General features: G+C 43.7%; 2 protein-coding genes across 2 annotated transcripts in view; one reads left to right on the forward strand and one right to left on the reverse strand.

The window, feature by feature from the left end:
• The first annotated feature begins 438 nt into the window (after positions 1-438).
• Positions 439-26,417, forward strand: VIPAS39 (VPS33B interacting protein, apical-basolateral polarity regulator, spe-39 homolog). The gene is made up of 20 exons (XM_079914433.1): positions 439-573; positions 3,313-3,405; positions 4,261-4,366; positions 6,121-6,264; positions 7,372-7,410; positions 7,765-7,829; positions 8,550-8,606; positions 12,377-12,469; positions 13,118-13,151; positions 13,660-13,762; positions 16,018-16,045; positions 17,411-17,484; positions 19,439-19,514; positions 19,953-20,087; positions 20,694-20,735; positions 21,058-21,147; positions 22,453-22,539; positions 23,114-23,203; positions 23,623-23,727; positions 24,709-26,417. Exons 2-20 carry the CDS (start codon positions 3,313-3,315, stop codon positions 24,727-24,729), a joined length of 1,482 nt encoding a protein of 493 aa, XP_079770559.1. The 5' UTR covers positions 439-573; the 3' UTR covers positions 24,730-26,417.
• Positions 23,734-27,273, reverse strand: part of SAMD15 (sterile alpha motif domain containing 15) — a 34,103-nt gene continuing 30,563 nt past the window's right edge. The window contains exon 3 of the mRNA XM_079914431.1: positions 23,734-24,090. Coding sequence (XP_079770557.1) covers positions 23,791-24,090 — 300 coding nt within the window. The 3' untranslated portion in view covers positions 23,734-23,790. The remainder of the gene's footprint in view (positions 24,091-27,273) is intronic.

Consider the following 27,273-nt stretch of genomic DNA (forward strand, 5'->3'; position numbering starts at 1 on the left):
GCCCCCGCCCCCTCCCCGCCTCAACTTCCGGCTCCTCCTCCCTCCCAGGTGCTTCCGTTCCGCCTCGCCGGACCTTAACCTCTGTCTGTTCTAGGGATCCTTCAAACTCCTTCGGGTTATCGCCTAAAAGACACGAAATGCTACCGCTCACACGGTCATTCCTCACCCGTGGAGACACAAAGGACACTTCTCATTGTTTCCCTGAACCCTTAATCGGCCATGCTAAGCCTCATGGGAGTTGTAGTCTTGTTGACTGACCCGCAGGATAACCGCGGAAAATGTAGAGGAAAGGACTTAAGCCCGGTACGCTGCGGATTCTGGGAGTTGTAGTCAACAGGCCCCTGTGGCCCGTCAAGGCAGCGCCCGATGACAGAGGCGGAAGGAACTACAACTTCTAGCATGCCCTGCGGCCGTTTTTTTGACCCCACGGTCTTCATCCCCACAGCCGACCGCCTCTCTCCGGAACTATCCCTTTCCGCCTCTTTTCTATGCCGCATAGCCTGTCTAGAAAGGCCGGTCCAACGGTTGAGGACTCTGACGCTGACCTGAGAGGGAGGGCTCGGTGCGGAAGAGGTGAGGGTGTCCCAAAGCCCTTGGGCCACATATCTGGCCAAGTCAAGCCTCTCCGCATCCATATCCTTTCACCCTGTTCTCTGAGGCGTCCCTAGGCCCCCCAGGCCTGACTCTGTTACTCCAGTCCCGGCGACCCGTGGGCAGGCAGCCGCTGTCCACTCGGGGTTGGGGCCGCGAGTGAGGCCAGACAACGGATTTTGAACGAGCATTTACTGTACCAGGGTTCTGGGCTCTGGCCACTGCGGTTGATCCGTGTTTCCTGGACGTTCGCCCGTAGAGTCTTATTAGTTTAACCCACATTTCCTCGTCTCAGTTCGTAGCCTGGCTCTAAAAATGATAAATGAATCCGAATGTAACTTCTTAGTAGCTGGTTTCTGGCGTGTCCTAAGGCCGGGAGCGTGTTGGTTATAGATATTTTTGGTTGAATCGTTTTCCTTTCTTTGTCATGTCCTGTTCTCCCCTCGGGTCTACTACCCTATATGGTGGGATCTCAGTAAACAAGCGACAAGGACAAGCCTTTGAAATATTTTAAATCATGTTGAAGCAGTTTTCTCAGTTCCGCTTAAAATTGTACCTGGTTGCTTTATAAATTCTAGAACCATTAAATCATTATCTTTTTACTTGCTAAGTAAATCTGTGTTCTGACTTAGCGCTAGAAATACAGATGAGTGTCAGATGTCCACTGCTGTTGCATGGTTAAAAAAGATTCCGGAAATCCTCTGGTGGATTTTTGGGTTTGTCAGACACATTCTATGCCCATCCGTAGATATTTACATTTATTTACTGTAGTAATGACCTGCCCTCGTTTTCCCTAGAGTGATAAAAGGACCATGCAAATCAGAGTGGAAATGACCCTGGAGACAGAAAACCTGGATCAGCTAGGAGCAGCTAGCTTTAGCTTAATACTTCGATAATTAATCCTTTTTTGTCTCATTACCCTCATCAGTGAAATGGGATCTGCCAGGCCTGCGTTACAGGGTTGTTCTGAGGATGACAAAGTGCTTTATAAACCGGCATCTGTATCAGAGGCATTCACCTGCTGTATGCACACCTTCAGTGTTTGTGATGGCTACTCAGAATTTTTGTATCAAAATTTTTTTAAGCTTCAGGAATGCTTTGAAATATTCTTCTAGCTTTTTCCAAGACAGCGATTTATTAATAATAAAAATTAATACTGAACATTAATTTTCTGTCAGCATATGTGCTTTACATGTATTGTTTTAACTGGTTTAAGCCTCACACCAGTCTTAAAAGGTAGGTTTCTATTGTTATGCCCAAATTTTGCAGATGGCTGAGATAGAAAGATGGCAGAAGATATCCTATACTAAAAACAACTAACATTTAGTATTTACTTTATGCTAGGCAGTTTGTTAGCTGTTTCTTGACTCCTATTCTTCACTGCAACCCTGTGAGGTAGGATATCACTTTCTCCAAGGCTTAGAAGTAAATAACAATATTTACCCAGTTTGCTCAGAATTGGAGAAGCGACATTTGAATTCAAGTCTGCCTGACGACAAAGCCTATGCTTGTTCCAATATAAGGGATGATTTTATTGTTTCTGCTAGCTTTTTTATTTGGTTTTGACTCCCTGGATTAAATATACAAAAAGATTTTTAAGCCATATTTGGGTTCAGTAGAAATCAATTAGTGATGTCCGCAATGGGAAAGAACCAGATAGTAAAAAGTTCTCTTCCTACCTTTGCCATCCCTGGATCCCCTGAAAACACAGTGAGAGCAGAGTATGTTAAGGGCCATTGGGAGCCTCAATGGGGCTGCCATGATGAGTGTTTCTTAACCTTCTATTGAGAAAGGTGCTACTGAGATGAAAGAAAAAGCAAATTGATATTTTAGAATTTGACACTTTGTAGCCTTTGGAGTTATTTTGGGTGTTGTGGAAGGTTCAGTACCTGGTTCTTGGCTTACATCAGTTTTCACTCTAATCCAGTTGGCATTGATAGTTTAGTCTGTAATTCTAAGGCAAAACTTTTTTTCGGGGTGAAATCTAATTTTAGAGTAGTTATGAGAGGGACTTGTGTTTTGCCTGATTCTTTATATACTTTTTTGGCCATGCCCTCATTTCCCACATTTTGGCCAATACTTGTTAATAAATTAATCATGATTTGAAGATACAAGGGGGATAATTTAGCTTCCTTTAATTGCTTGCTTGCCTTAAGGCATTTAACAAGCACACATGAGAGCAAGATATGTCAGTTTTATTCACTGTAGTATTCCCAGAGCCTAGAACAGTGCCTCAGAGATGGCACTCAATAGATATATGTTGAGTACATGAATGCAGTTATTATCTGTTATATTCTTGCTTTGATTGGTATTGTATATTCAGCAAAGTTTGTGATGCATTCTTTTAACACTTGCCTGCTTTGTACTATTACCTTTATACATAACCTATGCTGAATACCCGAGTTCTATTGTAGGGTCCTTCAGAGAGGGACTATTTTTTGCACTTTAAATATTCCTTACAGCACCTGAGAGAGTACCGTGAAGAAAGTAGCAGCTCTAGGAATGAATGACTACTTGTGGGTAATCAGAGGATCAAAAGTATGATTTGATTGGAGACCCAAGGATCTGATTTTATATGGCGTGTTCAGTATTTGCTTTACCAGACACTTTCACACATCCCTGATTACTGTGGGGAGTTTGTAGTCTAGGAACTTAAAACTTTTGGAGCTCTTTTGAGGGGAATCCAGAAAGGGGCATATATCTATCTTCCTCTCACTCCAGATGAATCGGACAAAGGGTGATGAGGAGGAGTATTGGAATAGCTCCAAGTTCAAGGCTTTCACCTTTGATGACGAAGATGACGAGCTGTCACAGGTAGGTTTCCATGAACAGTTGCTGAAGGTCTCACCCTCTTCCACTGTGTACCCTTCCCCTTGCATCCTCAGTAACCTGTCTCCATGAGGCTCAGAAGTGTTTTCAGTCAGATCTTTAGAAAAATCTTCATGGAAAAGAACTCTGAGAAAAGAGGGGGATTGTAAAAATCAACTCTCTGCCCTTTTTCCTTTACATTCTTAAGATGATTGATTTCTTTGAGTTTTTTTTTTCAAGAACCCTGTCTTTTATCATGTGGTATAATTTATTATTATTATTATTTATTTATTTTTATTTTTTTTGCGGTACGCGGGCCTCTCACTGTTGTGGCGTCTTCCATTGCGGAGCACAGGCTCCGGACGCGCAGGCGCAACGGCCATGGCTCACGGGCCTAGCCGCTCCGCGGCATGTGGGATCTTCCCGGACTGGGGCACGAACCTGCGTCCCCTGCATCGGCAGGCAGACTCTCAACCACTACGCCACCAGGGAAGCCCAATTTATTATTTTTGAAGGATGAACTGGATTGGAAGTTTGTCTTTATTGTGTCTATTTTACAAATGGGGAAGCAGATTCATTTTTGGAGAGATGGATAACCTCACTACAAAGCAAGTCAATACCAGGAGTGTGATTAGAATTCAAAAGCGGTTTTGATTCCTCCTGACCTTTTGTCGCTGGACTCCAGTGTTGGCTAAAAAGCAAATTGTTTTCTTGGCAAATGTCTAGCAGGCTAGGCTTTCAGTTGCAGAGGGTGAAAATGTTGGCCATCTTCAAGACCCAGTTCCTCAGCCTTCTTGGCTGTCAGAAGGAGAGGTGAGAAGTGATGACTGCCTGAGTGCCCTGCCTTATGTCTGTCTGCAGTTAAAGGAATCCAAGCGGGCAGTGAATAGCCTTCGAGACTTCGTGGATGATGATGATGATGACGATGACCTGGAGAGAGTCAGCTGGAGCGGGGAACCTGTGGGAAGTAAGTAGAAGAGGCCCTAGGAAGGATTACTTATTCAGGGTTCTTACCACTAGTAAAGTCTCCTCAATACTTGTCAGGGAAGGGAATGAGGCTAAACTATTTTCAGATGAGCACACATCTGGAAATTTAACCCAGGAGAAGATACTGGGGAAGTACAGCAGTAGTTTCCATATGGCTATCTAGGCCTGCTACCCTAGGGCTAATGCTTGGCTGGCTATTTCAGACTTATTTGGGGTGCTTGTTAAAATTAGATTTCTAGGTTTCACTCCAGAGACTCTGCTTCAGTAGGTCTTGGGTATGGGGGTGGTTGGGGGGTAGGGTGGGGTCTCAATTGATAATAAGCACTGTAAATGCTTCTGATATGCAGTCATATTTGGGAACTGCTGACTGAAATGCTCATAACTGGCTAGCAGAACTGATTTACTTAGCCACCAAGTCTCACTGCCTAGCTGTTCTGTAATACCACTTAACACCTTTGCAGAGTCCATCTGACTTTTTTTTTTAATTTTCATTTATTTATTTATTTATTTAGGCTGCCTCGGGCCTTCGTTGCTGCTGGCGGGCGGTGCTCGGGCTTCTCACTGCCGTGCTCAGGCTTCTTGTTGCGGAGCTCTAGGCTCTCGGGCTCTACAGCACAGGCTCAGTAGTTGTGACGCATGGGCTTAGTTGCTCCAGGGCATGTGGGATCTTCCCAGACCAGGGCTCGAACCCATGTCCCCTGCATTAGCAGGCAGATTCTCAACCACTGCGCCACCAGGGAAGCCCAAGGTTTTTTTTTTTAAACTGGGAAATACTGTCACATGATTTAAAAAGTAAAAAGTATTTAAGGCACACAGTGAAAAGTTTCCCTTCCCCACTGTCATGCATCTACTCAGTTCTCAGGCCCTGGCCACCCAAAATACAACTGCTGTTGTTTGCTTTCTGTGTATTCATCTAAAGATTCTTTTTGTATTTGGAAATACATATAGGAGTATATATTTTTACTCCCTTTTTTACACCAGTGGTAGCATACTTTATACCCTGCTCTTTTACTTGACAGTATAGCTTGAAGATCTTTCCGTATCAGTACATAAAGAGCTTTCTCATTCTGCCTCTTCCTTTTCAAAAATAGCAGCATAGTATACGTTGTATGGATTTCTCATAATTTATTTAACCAGTCCACTGTTGATGAACTTTAGATTGTTTCCAATCTTCTGTTGTTTATATTGCAGTCAATAACCTTGTATTTTGCCCATATAAGAGTGTCCGAAAGATCAATTCCTAGAGTGGAATTACTGGCAGAGAGTATTTGCATCTGTGTTGGTTAGATATTGCCAAGTTGCCTTTCACAGGGGTTGCACCAGTTTGCACTCCCACCAGCAGTGTCAGAGTATTCCTTTCTCCACCACAGCCTTGGCAACACAGGGTATTACCAAACTTCTGGGTCTTTGCCAGTCTTATAGGGGGCCAGTGGTATCTCAGTGTACTTTTATTTTGTGTAATTCTCTTATTAAGAGTGAGGTTGAGCATCTTTTCACATGTTTAATAGCCACTTGTATTTCCTTTTCTGTGATCCATTTGTTCAGTTCCTTTGCCCCTTTTTTCTGTTGATTGGTCTATTTGATTCTGTCCTTTCTCCCTGCCCCAATTTTTTAAGTTCATGTTGACAAGAGACCAGAGCCTCTAATGAAAAGCTTTTAGAGTTTATTGGAATGCTGGATGCCAAGGCATTATTTTGGATGAGAATTACTGATCTAGATCTTATTATCTTGCAGGTATCTCATGGTCCATCAAAGAGACTGCTAGTAATAGTGGGTCAAACCATGAGCGTGAACAGCTAAAGAACCGAAACAGCTTCTCCTCCTATGCACAACTACCCAAACCTGCTTCTACCTACTCCCTGAGCAGCTTTTTTAGAGGTAAAGAGTGATGGTTAAAGGGACAGGAAGTCCTTTTCTTTTTTTAAAAAAAACCGCTGAGGCTATAATTTTCATTTACTCTGTAAGAAAAAGATTACTGAGGGACAAAAAATCTTTGGAGCTGGCCGTTGGGGATCAGGCAGGGCAGAAATGAGGGGAATTCACAGGGCTTGGACTGGGTTTCTAGAACATGATGAACAAAACTGACGTTAACCCTGTGACAGGTACTGAAGAAATTTGCCTAGGTCAAAATTCCTCCCTACCCCTGTGCGTTTCTGTTGGAAATCCTTGTGCACTGCTGGTGGGAATATAAAATGGTACAACCACTGTGGAAGACAGTTTGGTAGTTCCTCAAAAAATTCAACATAGAACAATCATATGATCCAGCAGGCCACTTCTAGGTATATACCAAAAAGAGTTCAAAGCAGGGACTTGAACAGGTATTTTTATACACCAGTGTTCATAATACCATGATTCAGAATAGCCACAATATGGAAACAACCCAAATGTCCATTGACTGAAGAATGAATAAGCAAAATGTGGCATGTATATGCAGTGGAATATTATGCAGCATTAAAAAGGATCAAAATTCTCATACATGCTACAACATGGATGAACCTTGAGGACATTATGCTAAGTGAATTAAGCCAGACATACAAGGACATATACTGTATGATTCCATTTCTGTGAGATACCTAGAATAGTCAGATTCATAGAGATAGAAAGTAGAATAGTGGTTACCAGGGGATGAGAGTGAGGAGGAATGGGAGGTAATGTTTAGTGGGTACAGAGTCTCAATTTGGGATGATGAGAAGTTTCTGGAGATGGATAGTAGTGATGATTGTACATTGTGGATGTACTCAGTACCACTGAACTGTGTACTTAGAAATGGCAAAATTTATGTTATGTATATTTTAACCACAATTTTAAAACTGTTCCTCAGTGCCTTTTTTTTTCGCAGCACCTCAAATTTCTGAAGTTGAATAAAAACTTTTTTAAGCCTTAAGTTCTCATATTGCATAAAAAAGTTCTGTGTGCACTGCATCCTTAACCAAGTCTGAATGGCTCTGACATGAACTGTTGACCTTATGTGTACTTTACCTTTAGGGAGAACTAGACCTGGAAGTTTCCAGTCCCTCTCTGATGGTAGGCATTGACCCTCTTCTCTTGATTACTGTGGGAGATGTTACTGATCTGGGGTACAACCTGGGGAGTCATGGGGACAAGTGATAATTAGATGATGACATTTCTTCTGAATCTGTCATCATTATTAGAAAGATTTTCTGATGCTGAGTAAGGAGGTCAAGACCATTCTGGTTACAGGGGCAAAGGGTAACTTCTAGGGATGCTGTCTTTGGGGGAGGAATGGGATCTACTTTGGGCCATAATGATACCTTGGGGGCCAAATGAAAAAAAAAAGTGTGCCTGAGAAGGAAGCAGTAGAGGAAGGTAATGGCAGGAGATGGTGCCCTTCTGAATCAGTTGCCTGTTCTTTTTCAGCTCTGTCGGACACACCTGCCAAGAGCTATGCTCCAGAGCTAGGGAGACCCAAGGGGGAGTATAGGGTGAGTTATATCCTACATTGTGTTATATCTTTACACAGTTTGACATACTTTGACCTATGTTGTCTTGCTCGATTTTCTCAAATCTTTGAGCAGGTATGATTTTAAACCCCTTTTATAGGTAAGAAAACTGGATTTCTAAACAGAACTTGCCTGGAGTCTCACAGCTAGTTAAATGGTAGAACTTGGACTCAGAATCTCTATTTTCTGGTTCAGTCCTGGCACACTTTCCTTACCCATTATGCTGCCTTTTTTAGGTTGTACTTTGAAACTTTTGATCACCACTGTGGTCTGGAAGCTTGGTGGAACTCATATTCCCATGAAGCACATAAAAAAGCAAATCGATTCAAAAGGAAGAAACGATATCATAAGGTCCAAAAAAGGAACACGTTCCTCTCTTTCCCTCTGTTGGCAAAGCCGTTAATTAGAGTCCCAAAACTGCATTTAGGGGTTGAAATCCTGAACCACTTAGGCATAGCATTGCTGGTTTTGTTAGTTGATCCATTCCCTGTATGATCCAACTCCTCCTGCCTATATTGTCTCTGTTCTAGTTCCTTAAGAAACTCAGAACAAGACCATCCCAGTTCTTATTTTTTCATCCATTTCCTTCCACAAAATATCTTCCCTTTAGGGACTGAGTTTATGAGTTTGAGATGAGGAGCAGGCACACTTACAATTCTGATCCCTTAACTTCCTGGGATTCATGCATTGCTAATATTTCAGGATTACAGCAATGATTGGAGCCCCAGTGACACAGTGCGACGCCTTCGGAAGGGCAAGGTAAGGCCACTGGGGAGAGAATTCTTGTGAGATTTTTTGGGAAGCTGGGCAGCTTGACCTTTCTCTTCAGTTATATTTGTTAAATGAAGTGGTTTTCAGGAGGAAAATCAATCCACTAAGAAGACAAGTCAGCTGCAAAATTTGTGATTCTCCAGGGTTTAGTGTTGCTTTGATGGGGAAGGGGGGAAAGAGTGATGGATGAGAGTGAAAAGTAGTGCCTGTAAGCATGAGAACAATCTTTTATGTTTAGGTCTGATCCATTGTGAGTTAACTTTTGTATATGGTGTGAGGTAAAAATTGACATTCATTTTTTCCCATGTGGTTCTCCGTTTGTTCCAGCAGTATTTGTTGAAAAGACTATTCTTTCTGCATTGAATTACTTTGGTGCCTTTGTCAAAAATGAATTGGCCATATATATGTAGGTCTCTTTTTGGACTCTCTTCTGGTTGATTGATTTATTTGTCTATCCTTATGCCATTACCAAGGCCTTGATTATTGTAGCTTTGTGATAAATCTTGCAATCAGGTAATATAAGTTATTCAACTTTATTCTTCCCTTCCAAAATTATTTCAGCTATTCTAGATCCTTTGTATTTCCATATAAATTTTACTATCAGCTTGTCAGTGTCTACAAAAGAGCTACTGGGATTTTGATTGGGATTGCATTGAATCTATATACCAATTTTGGGAGAATTGACATCATAATAATTAATGGATCAAGATGGATCATAAACCTAAATGTAGAATAAGTGCTAAAACTATAAAACTAGAAGAAAATATAGGTGAAAATCTTTGTAACCTTGGGTTAGGCAAAGACTTATTACCTAAGCACACAAAAACCATCAAATGGAAAGGGAAAAATTGAAAAGATGGACTTCACCAAAATTAAGAACTTTTGTTCTTTTTTTTTTTTTTGCAGTATGCGGGCCTCTCACTGTTGTGGCTTTTCCTGTTGCGGAGCACAGACTCCGGACGCACAGGCTCAGCGGCCGTGGCTCACGGGCCCAGCCGTTCCGTGGCATGTGGGATCCTCCCGGACCGGGGCACGAACCCACGTCCCCTGCATCGGCAGGCGGACTCTCAACCACTGTGCCACCAGGGAAGCCCAGAACTTTTGTTCTTTAAAAACACTGTTAAAAACACAGAAAGACGGGCTTCCCTGGTGGCACAGTGGTTGAGAGTCCGCCTGCCAATGCAGGGGACATGGGTTTGAGCCCTGGTCCGGGAAGATCCCACATGCCATGGAGCAGCTAAGCCCGTGCACCACAACTACTGAGCCTGCGCTCTAGAACCCACAAGCCACAACTACTGAAGCCTGCATGCCTAGAGCCTGTGCTCCACAACGAGAGAAACCACCACAATGAGAAGCCCATGCACCTCAAAGAAGAGTAGCCCCCACTTGATGCAGTTAGAGAAAGCCCTCATGCAGCAACGAAGACCCAGTGCAGCCAAAAATAAATAAAATGAAATAAATTCAAATGAACAAACGAAAGAAATCACAAAAAGACCATAGCTAGGAGAAAATATGTGCAAAATACATGTGTCATAAAGGATTTTATCCAGAATATGTATATAAAATATAATGAATTATCTTCAATAATAAGAAGATAAACAATCCAATTTATTTTTTTTAAACTTTTTAAAATCTTTTTGGCTGTGTTGGGTCTTTGTTGCTGTGCGCAGGCTTTCTCTAGTTGCGGCAAGCGTGGGCTACTCTTCGTTGCAGTGCGCTGGCTTCTCATTGTGGTGGCTTCCCTTGTGGAGCACGGGCTCTAGGCACGTGGGCTTCAGTAGTTGTAGCAGGCGGGCTCTAGGTGCACAGGCTTCAGTAGTTGTGGCACACGGGCTTAGTTGTTCCGCAGCATGTGGGATCTTCCTGGACCAGGGATCAAACCCATGTCCTCTGCATTGGCAGGCAGATTCTTAACTGCTGCGCCACAATCCACAAACAATCCAATTTAAAAATTGGCTCAAGGGGACTTCACTGGTGGTCCAGTGGTAAAGAATCTGCCTTACAATGCAGGGGACGCAGGTTTGATCCCTGGTCAGGGAACTAAGATCCCACATGCCATGGGTCAACTAAGCCCACGAGGCACAACTGCTGAGCTCGTGTGCCTCAACTAGAGAGCCTCTGTGCTGCAAACTACAGAGCCCACACACCCTGGAGCCTGCACGCCACAACTAGAGAGAAAACCCACACGCCACAGCTAGAGAGAAGCCCACGCGCCGCAACGAATAGCCCATGTGGCAACGAAAGATCCTGCATGCCTCTACCAAGATACCGTGTGCCACAACTAAGACCTGACGAAGCCAAAAATAAATTAAATAAATAAATAAATAATAAATAAATGTTTTAAAATAAAAATTGGCTCAAGATTTGACTAGTTATATCACAAAAAAGATACATAAGTGGCCAATAATCACTTGAAAAGATGCTCAACATTATCAGTTATCAAGAAAACATGAATTAAAACTGAGATATCACTATACAGCCACTGTAATGGCTAAATTTAAAAATACTGATCTTACCACACATTGGGAGGATGCGGAGCAGCTGGAACTCTCATACAGTACAAGCAGGAAGGTAGAATGGTAAACTACTTTGGGAAGTAGTCTGACAGTTTCTTACAAAATTAAACACATTTAGTTTCACTACTAGATATTTACAATCCAGGAGGAATGAAAATATGTTCATACAAAGACTTGTACTCAGATGTTCATAGTAACTTTATTTGTTACGGCCCCTAAAGTGGAAATAACTCAAATATCCATCAGTAAATGGATTAAAAACTCGTGGTATGCCCATACAATGGAAAACTACTCAGCAGCAAATAGGAGCAAACTACTAATACCACAACATATAGATGCATCTCAGAAACATTATATTGAGTGAAAAGCCAGATACGAAAGAGTACATATTGTATGATTCTGTTTTTCTGAAAGTCTAGAAAAGGCAAAATTTTAGTGACAAAACAGATCAGTGGTTGTTGGGGGGTAGGGATGGGAGAAGGGTATTGACATCAGAGTGGACAAGGGAACTTTCTGGGGTGATGGAAATGTACTGTATCTTGATTGCGGTAGTAGTTACATGGAATTATTTACTTGCCAAACTCACTGAACTGTACACTTAAATAGGGTAGCTTTTATGCTATGTAAATTATGCCCCATTAAAAAGAGAACAAGTTGGCCACAGATAGCTGGTCCCCCACTGTCCCCGGTGGCGTGGCGTACCCTGTGGAACTTCGGGACCGGGGTCCAGTGCAGAGAGCCCTTCGTCCTAGGACATAGGGCGCTGCTGGAAAGGCAGCCACCGCCTTGCCCATCACACACCACACGTTCCTGGGGAACCTGGTCCTAAACTATTCGTAGACAACCTGCTTCTGGATCAGCGTCTCGTTCGTAGCAGAGCAGCTCCCTCGCTGCGACCTACTGAAAGTCGGCCCTCGACACAAGGGTTTGAAAAAAAACAACCAAACAAACCGAAAAAACAGATTTAAAGAAAAAGAGGAAAAGAGAACAAGTGAGCTCTCTACCCGTTGACTTTGGCAAGAGTTCATCAGGACATCAGCATCTTCTAGGGCATAAGGCTGAACTAGGGAGGGTATGATGGGAATCTCTTGGCTCATAGAGTGCTGGGGGCTGTTGTGTAAAAACAAAGAAGCTCTCCTTGGGGACATTTTAGTTTATTCTTGCCCATTCTTCAGTATCCAGTGACAAAAGAATATAGGAAATTGTCTTCCTTGCACACCAATTCTGTTCTTACTCTGCCAGGTCTGCTCCCTGGAAAGATTCCGCTCCTTACAGGACAAGCTACAACTCCTAGAAGAAGCAGTAAGCATGCATGATGGAAACGTCATTACTGCGGTGAGTTGTGGGTTTTGTTTGTTGTTTAAGTATTGTTTTCATTTGTTTCTGAAAGTCTAATCAGAATAGATTTTTTAAAAACCTATTTATTTGAAGTATAGTTGATTTACAGTGTTGTGTTAGTTTCGGGTGTACAGTGAAGTGATTCAGTTATATATGTAACTATTCTTTTTCAGATTCTATTGGGTATAGTTCTCTGTGCTATACAGTAGGTCCTTGTTGGTAATGTCAAGTAGAGACCCTGGGTTTCCTCTTGAAGTGGAAGATTCTCAGAAGTACGTGTTCTAAGGCTTAGCTGGCAGGATATGCATTGTGTGTGGCACTCTTGATTATGACCCAGAAGCAGTAGGTTGGCCACTTCGTGTTCTCAAGAATAATCTGAAGGAGGAGAGATGTGAGAGCAGCTTCTCACACAGGGAGGGAGGTGCCTCTCACCAGTAGGGGCACAGGTATGTGGACTCCCAAGACACAGCTCATTCCATATGTCCATCACCTGTCCTTCTATCACATAGAGAAACCTATTGTATAGACCAGCAGAGATTCCTAATGAGTTGCTGACCTCATTCCTAGACATCAGGTGCTCAGGCAGGGCCTTGCGTTTGGAAGGTTACACAGGATAATTCATTCTTAGTTCCCTTTTTCCTCTAGGTTCTGATCTTCCTGAAGAGGACATTGAGCAAAGGTGAGCGTGGTTTAAGGGAAATCTTCAGTCAGTAAGGTGTCTACTACATTTGAAGGGAGAATGGCATTGTGGCTTTCATACCAGAATTTACCAGCATCAAGTCTACTTTAGGGACAGCTGGGATGGCCTGAGACTTCTGAATACACGTCACAACCCTGAGGGCAGTTGTTCTTCCTTTAGGGTGATAACTGCAGTAACTACAAAGCCCCTCCATTTATTGGACAGACAGATGGCTATGTGGGTTTGAGGACGTGAAAGTCCATGCTCAGTGCCTGATGTTTGGGTTGGTGAGAACTGAAAGTTAGCACAAAGGCTAAGCATTGCCCTGGACCATGGAGTATGTTGCTGGTGGGTTGAGCCATTGGGATGGGCACCATAGAAAACCATTCCTAGCTTCTGGTGGATTTTGAGGAGATCATGTTTGGAATGTGTGAGTAGGGAGAGCAATTTCCTATTGAGTAATAGGCTTTAATCTTTCCCCATCTAACTCCTTCTTCCTGCCTGCTAGAGATCCTCTTCCGAGAGCTGGAGGTACGGCAGGTTGCCCTGAGACATCTCATTCACTTCCTTAAGGAGATAGGGGATCAAAAGCTGCTTTTGGACCTCTTTAGGTAAGAATTGATCATCTGGTCTATAAAGTTCGTTAAGTACTTTGTTCAAAGCACTCTGGGCGATAATACAGAGAAAGAGAAGACACTGCCCCTCTTTTATGGAAATGCTTAGACAGGATATTGAGACGTGATAGGAGAATTCCTTGGCGATCCAGTGGTTAGGACTTGGCACTTTCACTGCCATGGCCAGGGTTCAGTCTGGGTTAGGGAATTAAGATCCTGCAAGCCGTGCAGCACGGCCAAAAAGAAAAAAAGAAACGTGATGGGATAACTAATAATGTACCACAACCTGTGATAAAGTGACCATGCAGCAGGTGGTTAAGAACCAGGCTCTGGAGTCAAGCACCTGCGTTGAATATTGTCTCCACCACTTAGTTCATAGCGTGACCTTGAGCAAGTTACTCAACCTCTCCAAGCATCAGTTTTCACATCTGTAAAATGGAGATGATGATACCCACCCCACAGGTCATTATGAAGATGAAAAGAGTTCGTGTGTATAAACACTCAGCATAATGCCTAGTCTGTAGTATTAATATTTATGACGTATTTTCTTACAAAAGACCTAGAATAAAGGTATCTTTTATTACTTGATCCCCAGTGATGCCAGTGAGAAGTACAGTGGAAGAGCAGAAGAAGCATATATAATTTTCAGTCAGGATATCGCCGAGAGCCTCATGGAAGTGATTAGGAATTGAGTTGGGCCTGTGAGACTAGGTAGGATTTTGATAGGTAGAGAGGCAAGAGGTAGGCGTATCTACTGGGGGCGGCTGTCTTCTATCATGTGTTTCTTCCCTGTCTCATTTCAACTGGTAGGGGCTATTTTATGTCCTTTCTTCAGTATCAGAGAAGGGGCTGGAACCTCTGTTTAGGCTGACATGTGGCCCAAGGTAACTTCATTTACCCCATGGCTTCAGCACAGCGATGAGCTGCCCCGAAGACTAAGGTGGGGAAAGCAGGTCACCTGGGCAGGATCAAGATTACAGATGGTTAGCCAGGAATTTGCAGAAGACATGTTCATCGAGACAGGTTGTTCCCCCAACCCTTTCCTCCCTCCCTCCTTCCTTCTTTCCTTCCTTCTTTCCCTCCCAATCAGCAAGGCTTTATTAAGTATCACCTCTATGCCAAATTAGTGATGTTAATTATAGTGGTCCATTTAAGGTAAGAAGACAAGTCCTTGTTCTCCAAGGCCTTACCACCTTTGGGGAGAGACCAAACACATTGTATGCTGTACCTGAAAACAACAGAGGGCAGTATAGACAATCTGTTTCCAAGATTCTAATGACAGAGAAAAGTGTTTTCATCTTTAAAAAAAAAGAAAACACAACAGGGGGCTTCCCTGGTGGCGCAGTGGTTGAGAGTCCGCCTGCCGATGCAGGGGACGCGGGTTCGTGCCCCGGTCTGGGAGGATCCCACGTGCTGCGGATCAGCTGGGCCCGTGAGCCATGGTCACTGAGCCTGCACGTCTGGAGCCTGTGCTCCGCAACAGGAGAGGCCACAGCAGTGAGAGGCCCGCGTAGCACAAAAAAAAAAACCCCAAGAAACCAGGGCTTCCCTGGTGGCGCAGTGGTTAAGAATCCGCCTGCCAATGCAGTGAATACGGGTTCGAGCCCTGGTCCAGGAAGATCCCATATGCCATGGAGCAGCTAAGCCCGTGCGCCACAACTACTGAGCCTGCGCTCTAGATCCCACGAGCCACGACTACGGAGCCCGCGAGCCACAACTACTGAAGCCTGCGTGCCTAGAGCCCATGCTCCGCAACAGGAGAAGCCACCACTGCGCACCGCAATGAATAGTAGCCCCCGCTCGCCGCAACCAGAGAAAGCCTGTGCGCAGCAATGAAGACCCAATGCAGCCAAAAATAAATAAACAAATAAATACATTTATTAAAAAAAAAAAACTCTTCAGCTGTATTTAAAAAAAAAACCAAAAAACAGAAGACTGCTGTGGGCTAAGGTTTTGCGGAGGCTCTGAGCCTTTCTGTCAGATCTGTTAACATTACAGTTATTAGTGCCCTGCAGTGTCTTCTTTGCTCTTTGCTCAGCTAGGTAGATGGGGGAACGATGATACCTGATCCACCATGTGTTCTCAAGGTGTTGCTGATTAGTAGAGAGTTTAAGAAGAGAAGGGTTTATCTTATGTATAGAGGCAAGTGAGTTTGAATTGTGTTTCTTTTAGAGCAGTCATCCTATTTTGTGAGGTTATACTGCCACACATCAATAAATAAAAATGCCCTGCTGCCTTCTGCTTCTTCCCAGGTTCCTAGATAGAACAGAAGAGCTTGCGGTAAGTGTGGCCTTTGTTTCAGTTGGGGGCCTCTTTAACAGAAGTCTAAGCCAAAACCCAGCCTCCAAGATCCCAAACTGATTGAATATTTTCTTTCCTTTGTATTGATTATATCCAGGAGAGAAAGGCATCTGGGAAGCCTAAAAACAATCCAAATGATGTACCATTTTGTTTCTTTTTATATGCTGTTTTGATTGGGCTTATGAATAATTTTTTTTAATAGCTGAATGAAAATTGGCCTGGTCAATTTGGAGTTTGTTTCTTAATTTCTAGTTGTTTTCAATTCTTGGTTTGTTGGAGCTTTGGGGTTTTGGCTTCTAATACTAAAGATAATACTGAAAGCAAAGAGGGATAAGAAACCAGATACAGGTCATGAAGGAAGATAGGTCAGGCTGCTGGTGGTGCACCCAATACACATTTTGGCTGAGAGCTCAATGACTGTTAAAATTGATTTGGGGCAAATTCTCACCATTAGAGAAGAAACTCCTGGAATACAAGAATAAATCTGAAATTTTACCAAAAATGTAATTGTATTATTCAGACTTCAGTGATCCATTTAAAAAGTTGAACATTATAGTGCAGGGGTAAGAATTTCTCAGTGCCGTCAATGTCAGGATTGTCCTTTTAGTCGCTGTACCACACATTGGTGGTAATATATTTTTAACCTTCTTTGCGCAACAGAATATAATTCAGGAAAATGTTTTTCAGTAATATTTTGTAAAAGGAACTTGTACTTAATATTCAGGGCATGGGAAAATCTCAAAAACCCTTTATCTAAATCTACTCAAAATGATTGGGAATCTGTAGTAATCATTTTGAAAAACTTTTTGTTTACATTTTTTATTTCTGTAGGTTCAAAACTATAAGGAATTTTCTTCAAATAGCATTCTTATAAAGTTTGTTATTTTGAAGTTTGATTAATCAGTGAAAATAAATGTGTTTTGCATAACTTATTTTTATCTAAAACTTTCTTATTTTCTTCATATTCTGTATTATGTTTGAATTGAAGATGATTTGTCATGCATGCTGTTGTATATAAATTGGGAGTTTTTCAACCTTGTAAACTTTGCAATTGGCAAAGCTGAGAGTCTGCTTTTAGTTTATCCCCGTAGAGTATGAAGATTTCCTAAGAACAACGTTTTCTTGAAACTAGTGGCTAGTGGCTACCATACTGGATAATGCAGTTAGAGATAATAATTTTGAATCATTCTTTGCCCTCCTCCCCACCCCCTGCCCCCTAATCTATTCACAGAGGAATCTCTGGTAATGAGAATTTAGTTTTTAAGCATGGGAAATCTACTTACAGAGCTACCTTGCCCTTCTGAGGAAAAGAAATAGCTCAAAGCCTTTCTCTGATTTTTGTAGCTAACCCATTATCGAGAGCATTTGAACATTCAGGACCCCGAGAAACGAAAAGAATTTCTTAAGACCTGCATTGGGTAAGTGGGGGAGAAATGTTTTTAACTATAAATACTCTTATACAGAGCAATGAAGAGACTAAAAAAGGGTAGAATGGATAGATGGTTGCAGGGAAAGGCTAACAATGGATCATACAAGCATCGTTAATGATCATCTCATTCAGTGGTTCCAAACACTAGTCCCCCACAGAGTTTTCTCTGATAGGTGGTAAGTTGAGAATAATAAGGACAATGTAGAGAGTTTTCTCCTAAAGCTATATTTATTTAATTTGAAAGACTGCCTTTTATTCTGGGATTTTTTTTTCCCCTCGTCCTCCACCCCCTTTTTGGTAGAAAAATGGGTTATAATTTTTTTTGTGTGACCTTATATATTAAAAGAAAAAGTTGGCAACATTTTACCTTATATATTATTTTCAGTGTTACGGGTCCTTGAAACGCCACAGTCCAAGAACTACTGATTCAGTCCAGCTTTCATTCAGAATATAAATCCCTGTAAAAACCAGCCCCACATATTATTCTTCCAGTGATGGGGCACACAGTTCTCTGGAAAGTAGCTTATTTTATTGTCAGACAGCCTTCATTATTGGAAAGTGCTTCCTTATATTGAGCTAAAACTTGCTTCCCTGTATCTGTCAAGACAGATGTGGAGTCTACCCAGTCGACCTTGCTCGAGGTTCAGTGGTCACAGTTGTTTTAATCATTCCTCATGTGACATGATTTCCAGGTTTCACATTTAGAAATTTGTTTATTTCAATGCAATCCGTAATTTTAACTTTATCAGCTACTGAGCTGATGCGTCGTATGGCCTCTCGTAAACAAAGAGAAGTTAGAATAGTGAAGTAACTGGAACCTTTTGCTGGCTTCTTTATCTCTTCCAAAAATTGGCTGGGGATCACACTTATCTGGGAGAGTGTAATTGAATTTCAGAATTCTTCCTGGAGTGAGTGGAGTAGGGGAATAAGGCAGCACTTTCTGAAGGAAGGTCTGGGAACTGGGAGTTTAAAATCTGGCTTCTATTCCTGGCCTTACCCATTGACTTACCATATAGCTTTTAGGCAACACACTATTTGTCCCTCAACTTCTTCATGTGTAAAAATATAATGTAGTGTTGAAGATGGGACCCTTGACATATGTAGAGCTCTGAAATCTTTACTAATCTACAAACATACCGCCGTGCTGTGTAACTTGATTTTACCTTATTACTCTGCATTAAAAAATGGCTCACATGATTCACTTAGCTGTACAGCAGAAACTAACACAACATTGTAAAGCAACTATACCCCAATAAAAATTGCTCAAAAAAAAAAATTGCTAACAAATGTAAGTGCCCCTTAAGGAGAGTTAAGCATTGACATTAAGCAATGATAGGAACCGCTGTGCTTCACGGGGATGTGGATGACAGGCAGCTGGCTAGGCTCACTCACTAGCTAAGTGACTCGTTCATCAAACATTCCAGGGCTTCCCTGGTGGCGCAGTGGTTGAGAGTCCGCCTGCCGATGCAGGGGACACAGGTTCGTGCCCCGGTCCGGGAGGATCCCACATGCCGCGGAGCGGCTGGGCCCGTGAGCCATGGCCGCTGAGCCTGCGCGCCTGGAGCCTGTGCTCCGCAATGGGAGAGGCCACAGCAGTGAGAGGCCTGCGTACCGCAAAAAAAAAAAAAAAAAAAAAAAAAAATCCAACTCCCACAATGAGGGGATTCTAATTCATTCCTCAGCAAAATCACCAGTGACTGTATATTTCGTGGACTTTCAGGCTCCTCGAATTGACAAAACCTTAAATATAAAATCCCAGCCAACGGTCTCCTCTATTTTCTGCTTTCTCTCTCTCTGCCTTTCAGGGATGCTCTAAAGGTGAACTGAGATCAGATTTATGAAGCCCCATGAGCTTTTTATGCTTACAGTGGTGATTTGGTTTAGTTGGGTTTGTTTCCTGTTTGAGTAGAGAATGAGGTACTAACCTTCTGGCCCTCTCCCAGTTTGCCATTTTCAGCAGAAGATTCTGCACACATACAAGACCATTACACGCTCCTGGAACGTCAGATCATTATCGAGGTTAGACTCCTTGTCTCTACACTTCTGCTTCAGTGCCAAAGCTCACTGCCATTCAGCAGCTAGGAGACTTCTGCTCTGCCCACATAGGTCATTTCCTGTTACATTTTCTAAGAGCCTTTCATTCTCTCTCTCTACGTGGTAGCCTTCTGTCCATTGTCTTCAGGCATCCTTTTTCTTCTCACTTGCTATTAACCTGGAAGTATTTCCCAGAACTCCATTTCATCACTATTTCTCTGGTCTTCCTCCATCCAACTTGGGCCTGTCATCATTTTCTGGATTTTAAGCTCCTCTGGGCCATCCTAGGCAATTCCTTTTCTTTTTCTCTTCTTTGCCTCTTTCCTAGGGTAGGAAGCACAACTGCTGTAATATTAAAGGCTTCTCTCCTGCCTCTACTCCATGGACATTGTCCTTTTTTTCACTTGGCTCACGCCACCACAGGCAAATGATCGACATCTAGAATCAGCAGGACAGACTGAAATCTTCCGGAAGCACCCCCGCAAAGCTTCTATCCTCAACATGCCGTTAGTGACGACGCTTTTCTACTCCTGCTTCTACCACTACACAGAGGCTGAGGTACAGGCAGAATGTGAAAGAAAGGCCCCACACATTCTCACTGCACAAGACGAGCATATTTCAAAGCCAGTACTTCAGCATATCCTATTTACAATGGGTGCGCATAATTCTCGGCAATCCATCTGGGAAGCCTTCCCGGCTCTCAGCAGGGGTGAACCAAGAGGAGAAAAGAGGTCTGTAAGGGTTTGCATGGCTTCCAGTGAGCTGGCATGGAACGATGCTGCTCCCATAGCAGTCTTTGTTCAAAGGTTCCATTTCAAATGGATTCGCACAGTACAGAGAAGAGCAGCGGGGGATAGTTACTTGTGGGTACTTTAAAAAAGTTTTTTGAAGAGGTGTAAATTTAATGACTATAGGTGGGCATGATCATAATGATAATAGGATTAGCATAAAGTTGGGAAATACACCATACCTGTTAATCCAGTCCTCTTAAGCTGGGTTATGGTGATATCCAGTTAGACCTGACGGAGCTTTTCTCTTAAATTAATTTCCGGGTTTAAATGGTTGCGGAGTGAAATGTAGACTGTCTATGTAGTGGAAAAGAAAAGGGGAGATTGGTAGTATTTGAGAAATACCACTAAAATTCCTTCTTCACTTTCATCCTAGGGCACATTCAGCAGTCCAGTCAACCTGAAGAAGACATTTAAGGTAGATATAAATTAGTCAGTGTTTGGTAAAAGTAGTATCAGAGTAACTGCATGGAGTGGATGTTGCTTTCTATCCCTGCACAGTAGTAAGTCCCTTAACATTCAAGGTTAAGGGGAAAATGGAGTAAGTTTGTGGGAAGTGAGGGAAGGCTTTAACCGAATGGCCTGCAGCAGTGCTGGGGCTTGGAAACCTGAGAGATTTGTGGATTTTAAGAGGCAGAATCAACACCAGGGAATATTTTTGCCTATCTTTCCAAATTCTCAAGCACATCCCCTGATGCATTTCTACTCCTCCTGAATTTCCCCTGGCCTCTGTTTTCTAGATCCCAGAAAAACAGTATGTGCTGACAGCCCTGGCTGCTCGCGCCAAGCTTCGGGCCTGGCATGATGTCGATGCCCTCTTTACCACAAAGGTGGGTGCCCTGGGACTGTTCCATGCCGCTGATGCCTTGGCAATACCATCTTGTCATCCCGTGCCTCCTGGGATCTCTAATTCTAGTTACTGGTAGACATTTTTCCTTCAGATTTTTATTTTCCAAAGTTTCAAACCTAAAGAAAAGCTGAAAGAGTAGTTAACAGTCTTCACCTGCTTCACTAATTTGTTAACATTTTTGCCATATGCTTTTTTCTTTTGCTGAAACATTTGAAAGTAAGTTGCAGATACCATGATACTTTTCCTTTAATTACTTAAGCATTTATCTCATTTGTAACCACAATATTATCATTCTCAAGAAATTTAACATTAATATAAGAATATTATCATACATATAAATGAGCTCTTTAGAGCTGTTTTTTGTTTGTTTTTGTTTTCTGTCAGGATCCAGTCAAGGATCTTGCATTACATTTGGTTGTCATGTCTCTATTAGTTTATGTTTAAATATCCATTTTTCCGGGGCTTCCCTGGTGCCGCAGTGGTTGAGAGTCCGCCTGCCGATGCAGGGGACACAGGTTCGTGTCCCGGTCTGGGAAGATCCCACATGCTGCGGAGCGGCTGGGCCCGTGAGCCATGGCCGCTGAGCCTGCGTGTCCGGAGCCTGTGCTCCACAACGGGAGAGGCCACGACAGTGAGAGGCCCGCGTACCGGAAAAAAAAAAAAAAAAAAAAAAAAAAATTGGTTAAATATCCATTTTTCCATTATGGGTTTGACAGTTTTTTGTTCTCCCTCTTTGTTAGTTATTTAATTGGCTACATTAACTACCAAAGCAATATATGCCTGTGTCAAAATCAAACACGATATGACAGTGTAGAGGGTAAAGAGTGAAGTTCCTCTTCCATTGTCCACCTGTTCCTTTCTCAGTCCCTTCCTCAAGGCAAGCAGTGTGAAAAGTTTGACGGGTGGCTTTCCAGACCTTTCCTCATGAACTGACAAGTAAACATTTATATGAATATAAAGATGTAAAGGGTAGGATTAGTCTACCCAGATAAGTTCATACTACAAGGATTGTTAAGTAAATTGCTTATTTTATTTAGCCATATTTCACAGACATTTTTCTGCATTCGTGCCTATAGATCTAAGAATTTATTTCATACCTCTGACTCTTTTCCACCCTCCTGAGTTCCTTGACTTTTCTGAAACTCTCATCTCTCTTCATTTCTCTCTCCCCCGCCTCCCATTCATCCACTCCTCATCACCATGTTATTCTAGTCTGACCATAAAACATAGGGAGATTAGCTCAGATGTCTGGCCTACCCACGGCTGCCCCATCTTCCTTTTGCAGAACTGGCTGGGCTATACCAAGAAGAGAGCACCCATTGGCTTCCATCGAGTTGTGGAAATTTTGCACAAGAACAGTGCCCCTGTCCAGGTAATGGCTCTTAGAGGGTACAGGATCTTCTAGGAAACCTAACTTTCAGCCTCTAGTGCTCAGCGATGGGAGACTTGACCTGCTCTGGTCTTATCTTAAAGGCAGCATAATGGTTGTACTGTACCTTGACATAGAAAAGGCCAGGGAAGGAAGTTCTCTGCGCTTAAGAAGTAATCCAAGTCTGCCCTCTCTGAGGAGCATCTACTGTGTTTAGCCCGGGTGGAGTACTGACATACTATTCAAATGATGCAAAAAGAGAACTTAATGAGAAAGGACATCAAGGAGCAAGGGGGCACAGCACGGGGTCAGGTCTAGGGCATACCTGTTGCTGGCATGGGTATCTAGCTCTGGGATAAGGAGGAATGGGCCCTTCCCTTCTTTCCTGGGGGAGCATGGAGGTACTGCAGAGAGTCTACCTCATTTCCCTCTGCAAAACTAGTCCTGTGGTTGATGATGGGAATTGTAGACTGCAGATACTGACTCTTTTCCTTCTTCAGGATTTTTTTTTCTACCTTTCAGAGCTCTGGGTTTAATACATCTGGGAATCATTAATCAGAAGTACTTCTTTTCACAGATATTACAGGAGTATGTCAATCTGGTGGAAGATGTGGACACAAAGTTGAACTTAGCCACCAAGTTCAAGTGTCATGATGTCGTCATTGATGTGAGTCCGTAAGAAATGAAAACCCTGAGTTAGACCTCAGTGGGAGGTGGGAGATTATAGTCTCAAGTCCTAGATCCTGAGGTTCGTCTGTCAGTTTCAACTCAGTGGATAAAGTGGTCTGGCAAGAGTTAGTTTGGAGACCAGCACTCCTGTATGATTTTCCCAGCCCTCTGACTGGTTTCTCTCTGCTTTTATAAATTCGTTGCACTCGGAGAATTCATAGAACTGAATCAAGCCACGTAACCTCTGTAGACTTCTCTTCAGCATGAAGTTCAGTGGGTGCTTGACCCCACTGCTATCCCACTGTAGCTTCCTGGCTTCTCCTTGAAACTTAGCTCAAAACGGGAGTGACAAAAGGAAAAAGGCCCTTCTGGAGAAGGCTGATTGGTGGTTTTTATTGTTGTCTGTTTTGGTGATAGACTTGCCGGGACCTGAAGGATCGTCAGCAGTTGCTGGTGTACAGGAGCAAGGTGGATAAAGGATCTGCCGAGGAGGAGAAGATTGATGCCATTCTCAACAGCTCGGTGAGCAGCTGCAGCTTACGCCTCCAGCAGTGTCAGTAAACAGTTCATAGCGTAGCATTGAGTTTATATTCCCACGGCCTGGATGGGATTGCTGTCAGCCAAGCCTGTGGATCTCTTTTTTTTTTTTTTTTTTTTTTTTGCGGTACGCGGGCCTCTCACTGTTGTGGCCTCTCCTGTTGCGGAGCACAGGCTCTGGACGCGCAGGCTCAGCGACCATGGCTCATGGGCCCAGCCGCTCCGCGGCATGTGGGATCTTCCCAGACCAGGGCACGAACCCGTGTCCCCTGCTTCGGCAGGCGGACTCTCAACCACTGCGCCACCAGGGAAGCCCTGTGGATCTCTTGATAAGGGTCTCCTATGGGCCTACACGGCAAAAGCACTGGTTAGAACAGCAGAAGTCACTCCTGAGATATGGGATGACATAAGGGTGATGTGGGGACCTTGGCTGACAATTGTAGCCCTCTGATCATTGTTAAACCTAGCAGGTAGGAAGGACTAACTACTGGGAGTCTAGAAACAAACGTTACAGATTCAGAATATCCAAACTGCATAGTTGCCTGGGGCTGGATGTGACTTTCCTGTTGGGAGAGGGAAGTGGGTGAAATAGATTTTAGCTATTTGAGGAACACAGCTGACTCATCTCTCATAGCAGAAAATTGCTGAGCTTATTGTTAATGTGGAGCGTAGGTCCCTGTTAGATATTTTGGAACCTTCCACAAGCTAAAGCTAGTGAATCTTTGTCCTCAGGCAGGCAGAACCAGAATAAATGCCCTAAATCAGGCTTGTAAGATACAGAATAGGTATTTAATCCATCTCTAAATAAATGAACTCCCCCCCACATTAAAAAAATTTCTTTCTCAACCTCCCCCCTGCATCCTTCTTTTCCTTACATTACCTAGCTGTGGGCCTTGTTTTATCGAATTCCATCTGCCTATCTGTAAGGATCAGTGAAAAACTGATCATTGTTTGTTTTTTTCACAGCAAATTCGATGGAAGAATTAAGTGGCATCAGCTCCCTTGAAACCTGCCTCATTTCTTCCTTTCCTGCCTGTGAAAGTAGAGAGCGCTCTTCTTGGGAGAGTTAAGCATCACATCGCTTGGGCCCATCGTCAGCAGGCAGTGCCTGCTACCCGTGGGACAGAGACTAGCACCTGGGCACCGACAGCTTCAGACCGATCTTTTGTCCAGGGGCCATCATCTGAGGGGCAAGATCTAAAGCTTTGCCTCATGAGAGAATCTCTCCACCTGGTGCTCATGTGAGGTGGGAATAATTTCTAGATTGGGCCCATATTGGGCAAGATCTCTCTTGGTCTGCGGAAAGTGACTGCTCCAGAAAGGAAGTCTCCTCGACTGAGAGGTACAGGTGTCCTAGGGTGGCCACTCCATTCCCCTCAGCTAATTATGACCCTGGACTTGGTGCTGGACAATGGCAGTTTTGCTCTGAAGGAAGTCAGGACAGAACCGGAATGGCTGTCTCCCAGGGGGCCTCAGGAAGCGCTGCCAGTGTTGCCAGGACCTGTTGGAGGCGCCCTCACACTGTACAGAGTCCTCCGCCTCATTACAGAGATTGCCAGCGTCCCTCTGCTGCCATGGTCTTCCCTTTGTACAAAAACTGGTTCCTCTCTCACTTGCACCCCGAGGTGGCCTTGTGTGAGAGATGAGAGCATCCCCCTTACCTTTCCCTCCCACCCAGACCCCTAACCTTATATGGAGCTCAGATTCAGCATTGCTGGAGGAAGCTCTCCTTTTCTGCACAAATCTCATTATTTCACTAGGACCTTCCACAAGTTTCACCGGGGCTAAACTCAGCAGCTTTTCTGTTAGGCTATTAAGATGGAGGTTTTAGTTTCATGTTGGTTTTCGAGAGGATATTCTGTAATGCCAGTTTCCTGCATTCCTGTACCAATATTAGCCTTTGTTCTCTGTGACTGAACTGGGTTTTCCAGACATGCCTAGACTCCTAATAAAGCTGCTGCTTCCTTGGTGCCTTCTCTTTCCCTCCCAGTTATTTTGTACAGAACAGTGAAGCATCTGCCCCGTCTCTTGGGACCACTACAAATCTGCCTTGGTGACAGCATTCAGCAGCCTGTCAGCACTTCAGGTTGTGGAATAACAGTGCTTACGGCAAAGCAGGGCCGTGTGGTTAACAGAGGGAGCACTGCCCCCTGGCTGAAGACCCGGCCTCTCGTCCCAGCTCTACCACTGACAAGCTGTGTGGTGCTGGACGAGTCCCCTTCTCTCTGGACTCATTATCTTAATCTGTGAGGGGAGGGCACGATTCTCTCAGAGCTTGTAGGATTCTGTGCTTTTGTGGCTGTGTGGAGTGGGTGAAGTGGTAGGGGGAAGAGAAGACACCCGTACAGAGGCACACAGCAGGCTTTAAGGCAATGTGGTTCTCATCTGGAGGCAATTTTGCCGCCCAAGAGACGTGTCAATATCTGGACACACTTTTTTTTTTTTAAAGAATTTATTATTTATTTATCTATTTATCTATCTATTTATTTATTTATTGGCTGTGTTGGGTCTGTTGCTGTGCGTGGGCTTTCTCTAGTTGCGGCGAGCAGGGGTTACTCTTTGTTGCAGAGCATGGGCTCTAGGTGCACAGGCTTCAGTAGTTGTGGCTCGTGGGCTCTAGAGTGTAGGCTCAGTAGTCATGGTGCATGGGCTTAGGTGCTCCGCAGCATGTGGGATCTTCCTGGACCAGGACTCGAACCCGTGTCCCCTGCATTGGCAGGCGGATTCTTAACCACTGCGCCACCAGGGAAGCCCTGGAGACACTTTTTGTTGCAACAACTGGATGGAGCTCCTGGCATGTAGTGGATAGAGGCCAGGGATGCTACTAACGATCCTACAATGCACAGGCAGCTCCCTACAACAAAGAATTATCCGGCCCCAAATGTCAGTAGTGCCAGTGTGGAGAAAGCCTGCTCTAAGGGGATCAGATTCCATCTTTTGCTCCTGTACTTTGTAATGGCCTTTGCAATTCCAGGTAACCTCATATTTGGTTCCTTTCCGGATCAACCCTTTTGCTATTGAAGAAACAGGAGTTTAATTTGCTAAATTGTGCTGAAGTTATTGACCGATCTTCAAATAAACAGTGGTGACCTAACTAGTGTATGAGGGTTCATTTAGAGAAGCAGAGCCACTAGGATTATATAGTCTGCCAGTCTGTCCACCTGTCTAATCTACATATGGGATTCATTACAGGGCTTTGACCTTGCTCAAGTGTGGCAGCTGGTACAGTCTCTGGAAGGTTATCTTCATGTCTGGTGGTAGAGCTAGAAATCCATAGGGCAGGCAGTGGGGAAGGGAAGATGGATAAAAAGTGAGGGGAGGGGGAGCAAGGATGAGCTGGAGCCCATGAGGATGGACTGGAACCCCTGCCAGTTCTCACCGCCCCCAACCTGAGGAAGTGGATGACCTGCAGGGGAAGCTCACTGGTGGCCTTTGTCACACAGCTGAACACACCCCTGGCCCAGGAGTGTGAGAAGCGACAGGAGGATCCCAGGGAAGGTATAGCAGTTGCGGGCCCAACTGCTGCCCCAC

This window comes from Stenella coeruleoalba (genome assembly GCF_951394435.1).
Source record: "Stenella coeruleoalba genome assembly, chromosome: 2".
Classification (NCBI taxonomy): Eukaryota; Metazoa; Chordata; class Mammalia; order Artiodactyla; family Delphinidae; genus Stenella; species Stenella coeruleoalba.